General features: G+C 40.9%; 1 protein-coding gene across 1 annotated transcript; it reads left to right on the forward strand.

The window, feature by feature from the left end:
• LOC110004109 (NACHT, LRR and PYD domains-containing protein 3-like) lies at positions 1-12,118 on the forward strand. The gene is made up of 13 exons (XM_065952588.1): positions 1-289; positions 987-1,077; positions 1,288-1,410; positions 1,873-1,968; positions 3,262-3,340; positions 3,955-4,177; positions 4,379-6,197; positions 6,301-6,474; positions 6,555-6,728; positions 6,820-6,993; positions 7,201-7,374; positions 7,665-7,711; positions 10,855-12,118. The coding sequence occupies exons 2-13, from the start codon at positions 1,001-1,003 to the stop codon at positions 11,382-11,384; spliced, it is 3,690 nt and encodes a 1,229-aa protein (XP_065808660.1). The 5' UTR covers positions 1-289; positions 987-1,000; the 3' UTR covers positions 11,385-12,118.
• The last annotated feature ends 2,468 nt before the right edge of the window (positions 12,119-14,586 follow it).

Below are 14,586 nucleotides of genomic sequence, written 5' to 3' on the forward strand. Positions count from 1 at the left end.
GACAGAAAAGATAAATACATGTTTTTCAATCACACAAACTTCATGTCGATGCCTTAGAAATCAGTGCAAAAGTTAAGCCAGCTAATTACAAAAAACTGAGACACGTCCTGGATTGTGTCACAGGTCAGACCGGTTCTTTCCTCACCCTCCTCCTTATAGATTTGAACTCTGATCAGATTCCCCAAAAGACCAGGACTGATGTGGCAGAATGAGCTGCGTCTTTTCTCCCAGTGTTCAATCGACACATTGAAGTGGAAACTGTCCTGAAGTCGACCTGAAGCCAGTTCAGGTAAGAGTCTGTGAATGTTTTAATACATACCCGAGACCACAGTGCTCTGAGACCGAGACCAGACCAAGACATTTAGGGATCAAGACCAAGAACAAGGCACGGTGAGATACAAGAACAAGACCATAAATATCACTTAAATATAAATATCATTTTCTGTGCAGGGGGCATGTCACTCACTTAGACTGTAACACCGGAAAGGTTGCGGCCATATACGGGGGATAGAAATCCTTCAGGTCAAAGTAATGATGTGAAAAGAATACTCTATCAGTGGTGGTCTTGATATAAAAAAAGACAGAGTCAAAAAGCATTTGATTTTTAAATGAAAACTCCAAAAAGTGGTCTTGAGACAAAGTCAGGAGAGCGAGCTCTGGGAACCATATGCGGGAAAGGAGCCACAGGTCGGACTTGAACCGGCGACCTCGAACCTAAAGGACTGTAGGATATATGGGGTACGAACTAACAACTAGGCCAGTGATCATCAGCTGTTACACACACACACCACATCCAGCCCTACAAAGCTTCCCATCTGGCCCCCAGAGTACAAATCAACTCGGGCTAATAAACAATGAACGTGAATATAAAATCACAAGGTTAAAATAGTCCCATTAGGACAGTGTAAGAAATTACAATAACATGAGAACTATTGTGTCGTTGGTGTAAACCTTGTTGTAGTAACGGAGTGTGGATCTCTCTGCAGGTTTGAGCTCTGTGATGGATCAGTGTGAGAACGAAGAGCAGGGAGACGGTCCCTCTAAAACCACCCTGCATCAGGAACATGAAGCTCAGAGGTGAAATGGTGATCTAATACTGGCTGTGACTTTTCTCCATGTCAGGGAGAAGCTCTTATTCACACTCTAAGCTCTGTTGTGTGTGTGTGTGTGTGTGTGTGTGTGTGTGTGTGTGTGTGTGTGTGTGTGTGTGTGTGTGTGTGTGTGTGTGTGTGTGTGTGTGTGTGTGTGTGTGTGTGTGTGTGTGTGTGTGTGTGTGTGTGTTAAAAGCCCAGAGCAGCAGTACACACCAGACTCTCCTGAACCTGGACCTGGATCTGCTGCCAGCTGTGTGTTCATGAAGAGTGCTCGGTCCATGACTCCACCACCATATTTTAAACAACCAGAGACAGAGTGAGTCCACACATGCTGTCACAGTTCAGTTGCTGTGAGCCCTCAGGGGTCCCCATACTGGTATCAGGCTCCAAGCAGTTGCCTGCCTTGCCTGTTGACAAGCAGCGTCTCTGAGCACCACCACCCCTCTAGCATCCACCTGTAGGCTCCGACTGGGGGTTTTAAGACATCATCCCATCATTCCTCAAATTTCTGCATGTAAAATAAAACTGTGAGGAGTGATACTATCGGAGCCTAGACGGAAAACACAAACAACGTTCTGCTACAATAAATATTGAACTGAAATGTATGTTCTGTGTAATATGAAGCTGTATAATGATATAAAAAACAACATCTAAAGTCATCTTTTTGGAAAGTATGAATTTGTTCCACAGTTTTATATTTTATCTGGAGACAATCTGGTCATATGTAATCATTTGTCAAGTTGAAACTTGTTTGTTCATCACTTTATAATTTTTACAGGATGCAGCAGCAGAGACCAAACGGTCCTGAACCGATCCATGTGTCCATGAAAAGTGACCGGTCTATGGCTGATCCTCTTAGCTTTGATAACAATGGGTAAGTATTATAGAACTGACTGATGTTTGTTATTATCTGACTCATCTGAGGAAAGAACATCAATATGTTTATGTCTTTGGAAAAGCTCCTTCCAATAACCACAAGAGCAGATGACATGAATGTATGTTAGCCTAGGCTAACTTCAAAGATAGAACCTGCTGGATTAAGGCTTATAATAGTGATAAGTGATATAATAGTGAGGCTTATAATAGTGATTGTAGATAAATCATTTGAGCAGGTTAACGATCTTTCAGCACTAGGGATGATCTGATCCAACGCTATGGTATCAAAGCAGAAACTTACCACTTTGCCTGGATGCATTGTCAGCTACAGCCATTTTGGCCTTATAAATGTAAACCGGGGCTTGCCTATATTGTCTATGCATAGAGCCGGCCTTACCTGGATGAAGTATTCTCCTAAGGGCAGCGTTGGAGCAGACATTTGAGTATGTGTTCTAAGACTAGAACATGAGGACCCACAAAACACAAGAAAACAAAATGGTTGACTACAGTAACAGAACATCATAAACATTTAGATTCATCTTCTTTGTTTCTGGAAAACATGATGTCAAGTGTATGAACTGGGCATTTACCAAGCTCTCTTAATTGTTTCCTTAACTGAAGGGGGCGATCACAGGGTTTTCCCCAGTGGGGAAGCCTTTTTTTACTACTCTGACACCACATAAAGGCGGGGTTGAATCTTGTTTGGTCTATTTCCTGGTCCAAGCTATCATCTGCTCCAAAAAATGTAAGCAATACCTTCATCCTGCACTTGGAGTGGATGAAGTATATCTCGTCTTGGTGAAGCTAAATCTTCCAACCATCCAACATCTTGTCTTGATTGTGGACTGATGTATAAAGAACATATCTGCTTCTTCTTCTCTGATTCAACAAGTATGTCTGCAGCCAACACTTTGCATTTACAAATCCTAGTGCTGCAGAATCTGAGTGCGGAGGTTTTAAAGCTGCTAAGGGGATGTCGCATGTTTCTCCTTGACCATTGTTGGTAGGGCCATGTTGACAAAAACAAATTATAGGACATAAAATACTGTTCTGTTTTGGTTATGTGGGCTCTACACCTGTTAGCTCGGCTTTCTCTATATTGATAGTACACTAGACCTTGTGTGTTTCTTTCAAAAGCTCCCATTAAATTTTTAGGGAAATGGCATTGGGAAAGGTACAAATACAAACATTTGGAAGGTCTGAAACTTGGTTATCAGTTTAGAAATATTTCAATTAACCATTTTTCAGATTTCAATAAGGAAGTCCCCAAAACCTTGTGTTTTCTCCACAGAGTACAGCAGAAAGACTCAGAGGTTCTTGGCGATCAGTCCACCCAGCAACATCAAGTAGACCTGGACTCCATAATAATGGTGTGTACATGTAATAGTAATAATTGTCTACGTTTATATAGCCATTATCAAAACAGAGTTATAGTGTGACATTCAAGGTAAAGGACATGTGAAACATTATGTAGTATTCCAGAACTCATGTATATAACTAAGCCCTGGCATCATGGGGAGTTCTTTTGTTTAGGAAAGAAACTTGAGTTGTTTGAGACCGAGACTCACAAGGGAGTGGTTTGACTTTGTGAAGAACTAGGGCCTGGCCAATTTTTTCCTTCACATTAATTAAAAGCATTTTTGGCTCCATATATTCATTGGACAAGACTAACCCTTAATGTGAGATGCTCTATCAAACATTTGGTAAGAAAGGTTACATAAAGTGGGTTGAGTTGTGTTTTCCTACGGATTAAATATTGCTTTCAACAGTTAAAGGCATTACTTTAAGAAAAACTGAGTTTAGATTTTAGATGGATGGATGGATGATTTGACAGATGGATGGATGGATGGATGGTTTGATGGATGGATGGATGATCCTAACAGTCTCTATGCTGGTCTGCTAAGGCCAGTAGGGTCTTCAGACTGACAAATTTGTGTCACTTCACTAAAATTAAACTTTTATTTAATTTATCAATCTGTTACAGCTGCTTGAGGAGAGCATTGTCACTTTTGTTAAGAACGAGTTGAAGAGAGTTAAGAGGGTTCTGTCATCAAATGACCCAGGATGCTTACAGAGTATGGAAGAGGAGGAGCTGGTCAGCAATGAAGACAAGCAGGTGGGGGTCAGCAGAGAGGCATTTCTGAAGATCACGCTGCAATTCCTGCGGAGAATGAAGCAGGAGGATCTAGCTGACTGCCTGCAGAGCAGTAAGTGTTTTTTCAAAGCTTTAACATGATTTTAAAAAGAAGTTTAAGACATCAAGGTTTAGAGGTTTACATGTATAAATTCAGCCACCAATAAGCTTAATTAAACTTATACATAAGGAAAGAATGTTGAGACACTCTTCAATATTTAAAAACCCTGACTTGCTAAGGATCCACTTAATTATTCCTCTTTTGTTTATTTAGGAACTCAGAGCGAAGGAACTGCAGATTGCAGAAATAAACTGAAGTCTAACCTGAAGAAAAAGTTTCAGTGTGTGTGTGAGGGGGTTGGTAAAGCAGGAAACCCAACTCTTCTGAACCAGATCTACACAGAGATCTACATCACAGAGGGTGGGACTGCAGAGGTCAATAATGAACACGAGGTCAGACAGATTGAAACAACATCCAGGAAACAGAACCAACCTGAAACCATGATCACACATGTGGACATCTTTAAACCCTCACCTGGACGAGAAGAACCAATCAGAACAGTGATGACTAAAGGAGTTGCTGGGATTGGGAAGACAGTCTTAACACAGAAGTTCACTCTGGACTGGGCTGAAGACAAAGCCAATAAGGACATACACTTCACATTTCCATTCACTTTCAGAGAGCTGAATGTGCTGAAAGAACAAAAGTACAGCTTGGTGGAACTTGTTCATCAATTTTTTATTGAAACCAAGGAAGATGGAATCTGCAGGTTTGAAGATTTTAAGGTCTTGTTCATCTTTGATGGTCTGGATGAGTGTCGACTTCCACTGGACTTTCACAACAATGAGATCCTGACTGATGTTGCAAAATGCACCTCAGTGGATGTGCTGCTGACAAACCTCATCAGGGGGAAACTGCTTCCCTCTGCTCAGCTTTGGATAACCACACGACCAGCTGCATCCAGTCAGATCCCTCCTGAGTGTGTTGACAGGGTGACAGAGATCAGAGGGTTTAATGACCCACAGAAGGAGGAGTACTTCAGGAAGAGATTCAAAGACGAGGAGCAGGCCAGCACAATCACCTCCCACATCAAGACATCTCGTAGCCTCTACATTATGTGCCACATCCCGGTCTTCTGCTGGATCACTGCTACAGTTCTGGAAGACATGCTGAAAACAAGAGAGCCAGGAGAGCTGCCCAAGACCCTGACTGAGATGTACATCCACTTTCTGGTGGTTCAGTCCAAACTGAAGAACATCAAGTATGACGGAGGAGCTGAGACTGATCCACACTGGAATAGAAATAACAAAGAGATGATTTCGTCTCTGGGAAAATTGGCTTTTGAGCAGCTGCAGGAAGGCAACCTGATATTCTACGAATCAGACCTTGAAGACAGTGGGATTGATATTAAAGCAGCCTCAGTGTACTCAGGAGTGTTCACACAGATCTTTAAAGAGGAGAGAGGACTGTACCAGGAGAAGGTGTTCTGCTTCATTCATCTCAGCATTCAAGAGTTTCTTGCTGCTTTTTATGTCCATCTGACATTCACCACCTATGGTGATAATCTTCTGTCAGAAGAAAAGTATGTATCAGTTATTTGTAGACAGATCACCAACTTATTTGTAGACAGATCACCAACTTTCTACCAGAGTGCAGTCGACAAGGCCTTGAAAAGTCCAAATGGACATCTTGATTTGTTCCTCCGCTTCCTTCTCGGTCTTTCAGTGGAGACAAATCAGAAACATCTCAAATTTCAGCTTGGATATACAGGACATGGCTCACAGGCCCATGAAAAAACAGTTCAATACATCAAGAAGAAGATCAGTAAAAATGTGTCTCTGGAGAAAAGCATCAATCTGTTCCACTGTCTGAATGAACTCAATGACAGTTCTCTAGTGGAGGAGATTCAAGAGTACCTGACATCGGGACGTCTCGTGACAGATGAACTAAGTAATTCTGAGTGGTCAGCCCTGGTGTTCATCTTGTTGTCACCAGAAAGAAACCTGGATGTGTTTGACCTGAAGAAATACTCTGCTTCAGAACAGACTCTTCTGAGGCTGCTGCCAGTGGTCAAAGCCTCCAACAAAGCTCTGTATGTGCATTCATAACTATCCACATCAAATGCTTTTTGTTTTTATTTGTCAAGCAACAATGTCATTCAGCACATACTTTCTGTGTTTCCTGATCATGTTAAGATTGAGAAGTTGTGGCCTGACAGAAAGAAGCTGTGAGTCCCTGTCTTCAGTTATCAGCTCCCAGTCATCCAACTTGAGAGAGCTGGACCTGAGTAACAACAACCTGCAAGACTTGGGGGTGAAGCTGCTGTCAGCTGGACTCAATGCTCCAAATTGCAATCTAGCTGTACTCAGGTAAATGTTCAACTATTCTAAATGATAATCTGGATTTGTATAAAAAATTATTGAAGGGATCTACTGAAAATATGTTTCAGATTCAGTGGCTGTGCACTCTCTGATAAAAGCTGTGAGGGCCTGTCTTCAGTTTTCATCTCTCAGCCATCTGCTCTGAGAGAGCTGGACCTGAGTAACAACAACCTGCAGGATTCAGGGGTGAAGATACTCTCAGCAGGACTTAAGAGTCCAAACTGTACATTGGAAACTCTCAGGTCAGGGGTCAGCTATTAGTTCAATTTTATCCAGCATCTTCATGGTTGACATGTTTTACCTCTAAATTAACTGACTGACAATCCTTTTCAGGTTGAGGGACTGCAAACTGTCTGCAAGAAGCTGTGAAGCTCTGTCCTCAGTTCTTAGCTCCCAGTCCTCTAGCCTGAGAAAGCTGGACCTGTGTGACAACGACCTGTTGGATTCAGGAGTGAAGCTGCTGTCTGCTGGACTGGAGAGCCAAAACTGTAAACTGGAAACACTAAGGTTAGGGTTCAACTGGTTTAAAGAGCAATCAATGCAAAGGGAAAAAAAGGATTTGCTAAGTATTACATATGCATACCAATATGCCATACAAGATGCAAATAGATACACATTTGCTTGCAGCAATATCACATAATTGTATGGGTTAGAGCATTGGTACCAGCAGATTGCGGCAAATATCTGTGTTTGTGCATGTGTGTGTTTATTTAGACTGTCAGGCTGTCTAGTCTCAGAGGAAGGATGTACATCGCTGGCTTTAGCTCTGAGCTCCAACCCCTCCCATCTGAGAAAGTTAGACCTGAGCTATAATCATCCAGCGGACTCGGGAGTGAAGCAGCTGTCTGCTGGACTGGATGATCCACACTGGAGACTACACAGCCTCAAGTATGGACTTAAAGAAACAAAAGCTGCTTACACACTGTTTCGCTGTCTGTCTGACTTACCAGTGTATTGATATGCAGCACACACACCGAGTAGCATAGTCAGAACAACTTTATTGACACTTCCTCGAGTATCCTAACATCCTGAAGAGGATGCACATACTGCCCCTAGTGGCAACACTGTACTTAACAGTACTTATCAATACAACCAGTATTCCGTTCTTTATATTGAAGGGTAGATATAGAACAACCATAGTTGTATGAGGGAGTGTGTGACTTTGTTTCTTCTTCCAGGGTGGACTATGGCGGACTTCAGAGACTGAAACCTGGTATCAAAAAGTGTAAGTATGTGAAAGGCAAGCTGCATTGTAAAATATGCATGTATTTTATTTCTTCTTTTTGTTCATGTAAATGGTCTGTAATGATTGCATGCAGCTCTTTCAATAAATAGGCAACACAAAGCCATGATCCTCTACTATTGCATATAGGCCAATAGCCCATAGGTAATGCCTCTCTGCTTCCATATCCAGAGGCTCTGCCATGTCATCTTGCTACCATATATTACTCTTCTTCGTGTTTTTTGTTTTGTCTGCTTCCTCTTTTGCATTTGTCATTTAAAAAAATGGGGTTGGGTATACTGCTGTCTGTGACTGTAAAGTGAAGTTGATGCCTACGTATGTTTGCATTTATTTCCAAAACAAAAATGAAATGTTTTGTTTTTATAGTTTTAATATTTACTATTCTAAAATGTGGAAAATAGTAAAAAAATAAAGAAAACCCATTCTATTAGTAGGTGTGCCCTAGATAAAGCTTACAGTAGCTATATTATAATAATATATTATACTGTATTATTGATAATACTGTTATCATGTGTGTCCAAACTTTGGACTGGTAGTGTATAAATATATTTATATATATCAGGACTCAACATTATAACTGACTGAGTTAAAATACTGACTGAAAAAAAAGATAGACAGTAACATGTTCTCAATCTCACAGTGCTTTCCTGTCATACCGGTGTTTTGTAAGTAATTACCGTTTTTGTAAAATGTCGCGCTAATAAAAGATTTTTGTAAAAGTCTTAAGTAGGGATGTAAAACAAGGGACTGCATCTGCAAGCCTGATCTCCTCTGGCAGGCTGTTCCAAAGTCTGGGGGCTCTGACAGCAAAGGCCCTGTCTGCTTTGGTTTTTAGCCTGGACCTTGGAACAGCCAGTAGGGCTCCGCCAGAGGATCTCAGACTGTGTCCTGGTTCATAGGGGGTTAAAAGCTCAGAAATATAGGAAAGGGGCCAGCCCATGTTGTGTCTTAAAAGTAATTAAAAGAATCTTAAAATCAAGATCAACAGGGAGCCAGTGAAGGGATGCTAAGATTGGCGTGATATGGGCACATTTGTTTGTTTTTGTTAAAAGCCAGGCTGCTGCATTTTGGATAGTTTGAAGACAGTGGATTGATTTTCTTACTTAAACAGGCGTATAATTAATTACAGTAATCAAGTGGGGAGGAAATGAAGGCATGAATTCGTTTTTCCAGATCTTTGTGGGACATGAGTAATTCGATCTTGGCGATATTTCTGAGCTGGTAAAAACAGGACTGTACAACTTTCTTCACTTGCGGCTCAAAACACAAATCCTGGTCAAAAACAACCCCAAGGTTTCTGGCTGAGGGTGTCACATAATGGACTAGTTCTCCTAGGTGTTCAGTAATTTGGATTCTTTTGGATGGGGGACCAATGACTATGACTTCAGATTTTGCGTTGTTGAGTTGTAGAAAGTTGTCTGACCATTATTTTATTTCTGGCACTTGAGGATAGTAGTTGTATTTGAATGGTCGCCAGGTGTAATCGGGAGGTAAAGGTGTGTGTCATCGGCATAACAGTGAAAATTGACATTATATTTACGGATGATGTTACCAAAAGGGAGCATGTAAATTGAAAATAGTGCTGGGCCTAGAACTGAGCCCTGGGGGACCCCATGCACTAATTCTGCTGATGACGACACTGACCCAGCCATTAACACCTCAAAACTTCTGTTATAGAGGTAAGACCTGAACCAGTTTAAGGCCATATTACTGATACAGATCAGTAATATGGATTACAGATCCAGAAGTACCTGTATGGAGCAGTTACCGATATTTTCAGACAAAAGAAGGTCGTTAAAAAGTTTAAGAAGAGCTGTCTCAGTGCTGTGAAGAAATCAGAAACCAGGCTGGAGTTTTTCAAATAAATTATTGTTTGCTAAATGAGCTTGAAGTTGATTGAATACAATTTTTTCAATTTTTTCATTTTTTTCAATCTTGGCTAAGAATGGGAGCTTTGAAATCGGCCTATAGCTTTCCAGAGTGGTTGGATCAGAGTTGGGGTTTTTAAGAAGGGGTTCAATCAAAGCAGTTTTAAAATAGACAGGGACAGAGCCAGAGGTTACCTCCGCCAGGTTAACCTGGCGGGGTCTGTGATTTGATGGTTCAGGGACAGGTGAGCTGTTAGTATGGGTGCTATTGGTCCGTGATCTGATTTTCCCAATTTTATCAATAGAAAATACTTTAAATTGCTCACAGAGATCAGGTGATAGGTGCAGGTTGCTGTTGGTGGGAGGACCAACAAGCCGGTCAAGGGTTTCAAATAAGAGTTTTGGGTGTTCTGTGAAATCAGGGTGGAAAAATAGGTTGCTCTCGCATCCCTAACTGCATCATTATATTTTTTCATAAGTGCTTTCATATGCTCAAAGTAAACATGGAGGTTAGCGGTCTTCCATTTACGCTAAACTTTACGTGCCTCTCCCTTAATAGAGCGAGTATGGTCATTGAGCCATGGGAGGATTTTTGAGGAAGATCTTGAACAAGATTTGACCGGGGCAACTGAATCTAGTGTTCCCCGGCAGATGTCATTAAATGAGTTGACCAGATGATCGTGTGAGGGATGAGGGGCAGATATGCTGACATATTTGAGAAAGCGAAAATTGACTTGCGGTAGTTGAGTTGATGATACGGGAGCAAACCGGAGCAGGTGGGAGTTTAGGAGTCACAGGAGCATACAAGTTAAAGCTGACACAATAATGATCTGATAAACAAAAATTAATAAGATCTACACTATCGATCTTTAGGCCATATATGATATTACCAGATCGAGAGTGTGGCCTTTAACATGTGTAGCCCCAGTAGGATGCAAAACAAAATTAAAAACGCAAGCGGTGATGAAGGGCCCTCGCACCCCTGTGCATGTCGGGGTGTGTCGCGACCGTGGGAGTGCAGCAGCAGCAGGATTTGTCTAAGCAGCCGGCCACGCAGTTCGATTTGTGTAAAAGTCGTAGTCCTGGCAAGTTCAAATAGGCAACGCTATGAGATTCAGAGAATATTAGTATGCAGAGCGGTTCATGCCGGAACTGTCATGTTGCACAGCTGCAAATTGTGCTGCTGCATATATATATATATATATATATATATATGTAGTGTGATTGTTCTGATTTATGTATCTTTTTCTCCGTCAGATGTCTGTGAACTGGAAGTGGACACAAACACACTGAGCAGAAACCTCACACTGTCAGCTGACAAAAGGATGGTGACATATACGGAGGAAGATCTACCTTATCCTGATCATCTGAACAGATTTAAATCTCCTCAAGTGTTTTGTAAAAATGCTTTAACGGGTCGCTGTTACTGGGAAGTTGAGTGTACAGGAAAGGTTCAGGTAGCAGTGGCTTACAGAAGAAAGAACAGCAGAGAAGTTATTGACTTAGAGTTTGGGGACTGTGATCAGTCCTGGTGTCTGAGAAGATCTAGACATGGTGGTTATAAAGTCTGTCACAATGGTAGGGCAAACATCTCGTACCCCTCTTTGTCAGAAAGAGTAGCAGTGTACTTGAACCATCCTGCTGGTATTTTGTCCTTTTACATAGTCGACGCTGGCATGCTGCTGTACCTCCACACATTCAAAACCACATTCACTGAACCTCTTTATGCTGGGTTTGCTTTCCAGGATAGTGATTATAGTTCATCAGTGTCTCTTTGCTCTCTGTAGGTCTAAGATTCTCAGACATTCCGCTGACTGACAGTAAACTTTTATCTCCTTCACACACACTCTGCAATGCAATGACCATCTGTCTCAGACTCACATTTAATTCATAACTCAATGTTTTCCTGTCAGCATTCATTTAGACCAGGGGTGCCCAAACAGTCGATCGCGATCGACAGGTAGATCACTGACTGATTCTCAGTCGATCGCGAGATGTTTAGTCAATATAAAATACAATTGTAAAATAGAAAAGTGATTTCAATTTCATCTCATTGCACTGTTTCCCACACACGATACCTGTGTTGGGAGCCCAAGTATACTTCCGACCTGTTTGTATTTAATTTTTCATTTATTCATGAAATTGCTTGAGAGAGTGCAGGCATGCGCAATGACGTGCAGGTAAAATCGGGGGGTGGTAAATGTTTTACAAAAAAGTCATATATAGAAACTATGCTACGAGTATTAAGCGCATTTGATGAAGCTGCAGCTACTTTTCTCTGCTCCTCTCTGCTGTCATGACTGTGAGCATCGCGGGGCACGAGACACACCAACAAACAGCGCACACGCACACACATACACACACACTTGCACTGGAGCGCCAGCCACCACGCGAACCTTTTTACTTTTTACTTTTAATGCTACAGCACACAGTTGAGCCGTGATCTTTACGGACCGAGGCGTGAACACACGTGACCCGGTCAAACAGTCGGTTGGACTTTACTCCGTTCACTCTCACTGTGTCTGCAGCTAATTTAACAAAAGCAAAATCATCTCACAGCAGCCTGCTGTAGTCTGTGAACATCTCCACACAGATTAAAGTTGTTTGTTGTAAACTAAATTAAGGGAAAAACATATGTGATATAAATACAAACGTAATATTAAAATGTAGCCTACCCTAAAATAAGAGTTTTTAAAAAAGTATGTCGATATTGCATTATTTTTTACAGAACTCTCATTTATTATATCTGATATTATTTTCTGTTTGTTGTTTGAGTATTAAATGCGTTTGTAGGCTGTTGGTAAAGGCTATGGCTCACTATGTGGACTGGTAGATCTCGGCAGACTGGCAACTTTAAAAGTAGATCTTGGTTCAAAAAAGGTTGGGCACCCCTGATTTAGACAATCCTCCACCTGCTGTCTTTCAACAGTCAAATGCATCGAGAATCTTTGATGTAGAAAATTAGGGGTGTCTCCAACTACGGATTTACATCATTGAACCTACAGCAGCTACAATCTATGCATCTTTCCTACCACTGACAAAGAAACACAGATTTTTACTGTATTTCTGTAATAATTCATTTTTATGAATAAATTCTGTTGATCCATTAAAATGGCTTACGCATTCTGTCACCTCGTTGGGCCAATATTGACTCCCCATTCCTTGTTCCCAGTCTAAGTTAGCTAATAAGAGCTCAAATGAGGTGCCTGCCCCTATTCTTATGTATCTATACCAGAGGTCAGATTCTCTGCCCAAACCCGGCCCACTTACGGTCTCATTTTATGACGTCTTATTCTTTTCATGTTTGACCTTTTTTCTTTGTTAAGCACTTTGGTCAACCTTTGTTGTTTTTAAACGTGTGATATACATTTTAATAATAATTTTTAAAGTTGACTCGATGTGTTTCTGAACGTCAGACACTTCTTCAGCGTTCAGCCCAAAGCTTTGTGCCTATTGTCGGCTCACAGCCGTGCTGATATTCACTTTGACATCACAACCTTTAGTGTGGTATTGTTTCAATGATTTTTATTTCCATTTTCATAAAAATCACAGCACAGATTTTTTTAAAGAACCTGTTTGACTTCTGTTAACTTTAATCACAATACAATGTCATCAATACTCATCCAATAAAGTTTTTAAACATCCACTAAGACAGTAACAAGTCCTTTTCTTTGTGTAATTAAAGATGACTCATCAGAGTTAAAGCGCTTCAAATATCTGTAATCTGTAGTTAATTTTAACAGTAAATGAACTTGATCTTGTATTTATCTTTTCTAGTCCTCTGACTACTCAAAGTGCTTTGACACTTCAGGTCACACCTACACATTCACACACTGATGGTAGAGGCTGCGGTGTAAAGAGTCCATCAGAAGTAACTAATCCCATTAATACACACTCATATGTCGCCGACGAAGAACCGGGAACCATTTGGGGTTAAGTGTCATTTTTAGCGTTTTTAAAAGACATATAACATTTTAGAAAGACACTAGTTTTAACATGTATTATTAGTTTAACTTAATAGTGCATAATCTTATATCCATTACACTAACAGTAACTATATAAACACAACTGACATGGTGGGTGTCAACAACTCTGATAGCAACATTACTTAAAAAGAACAGACCATAAATAACAACACCTTTAACATCAACAAGACTGACAGTAACACCACAGGCACATATACACCCATACCACTAACACCACCAGTAACACACCTTAAACCAACATTAATACCACTTACACCATCCCACAAACAAACACACCAAAATCAACCATACACATAACAGTAACACCGCCATTGGCACCAATACTAAAACCACTTACACCAACTCCAACAATATAACCACAGCCACATCTGGCCCCCCAAAGCTTCCCATGCAGCCCCCATGTCATAATCAGGAATGCTCCCCTGAAGTAGGATTCCGACTTTGAAACTCACAGAACCTTCAGCAGCCCAAGTTAAATTATATTATATCACATTATAGCAGCAGCTTAATCCTCTTGTAGTGTAATTAACTCGATCACACGGATAGTATCATGCTAAAACTTCTATCCATGGACATGTTGTCGTGTTATTTTCGCGCACATATTATCACGTAGTGTGCCGCTATCGTCTGGTATTAGATAACAAAATAAAGCTACTCCTGAAGGCGTCTATATTGGTGTCTGACTTGTTGCCAACTCACAACCGGTATGTGTTCAACTCGGCTGTGACGTCATTCTCAATTACACATTTATAGCTACAAAGTCAGTAATGATGGTAAACGTATGTGTAGTATTAGCAGGAATAGCTAAGTGTGATATCAGACCAATCTTTCTAATAATGCCATGAGCAACTTACATGGACGGGACGGCCGGCTCCTCCCCTTGTGTATAAAAGCTGTTTTAGTCAAGGACTAGAGAGAAGGAGAAGAACATACTCACTGATTATTTGGATGTTAGGTAATAGTTTTTAGATCACGGTTATTCTGTGTCAGTTTACATGCAATA

This window comes from Labrus bergylta, chromosome 3, assembly GCF_963930695.1.
Source record: "Labrus bergylta chromosome 3, fLabBer1.1, whole genome shotgun sequence".
In the NCBI taxonomy this organism is placed as follows: domain Eukaryota; kingdom Metazoa; phylum Chordata; class Actinopteri; order Labriformes; family Labridae; genus Labrus; species Labrus bergylta.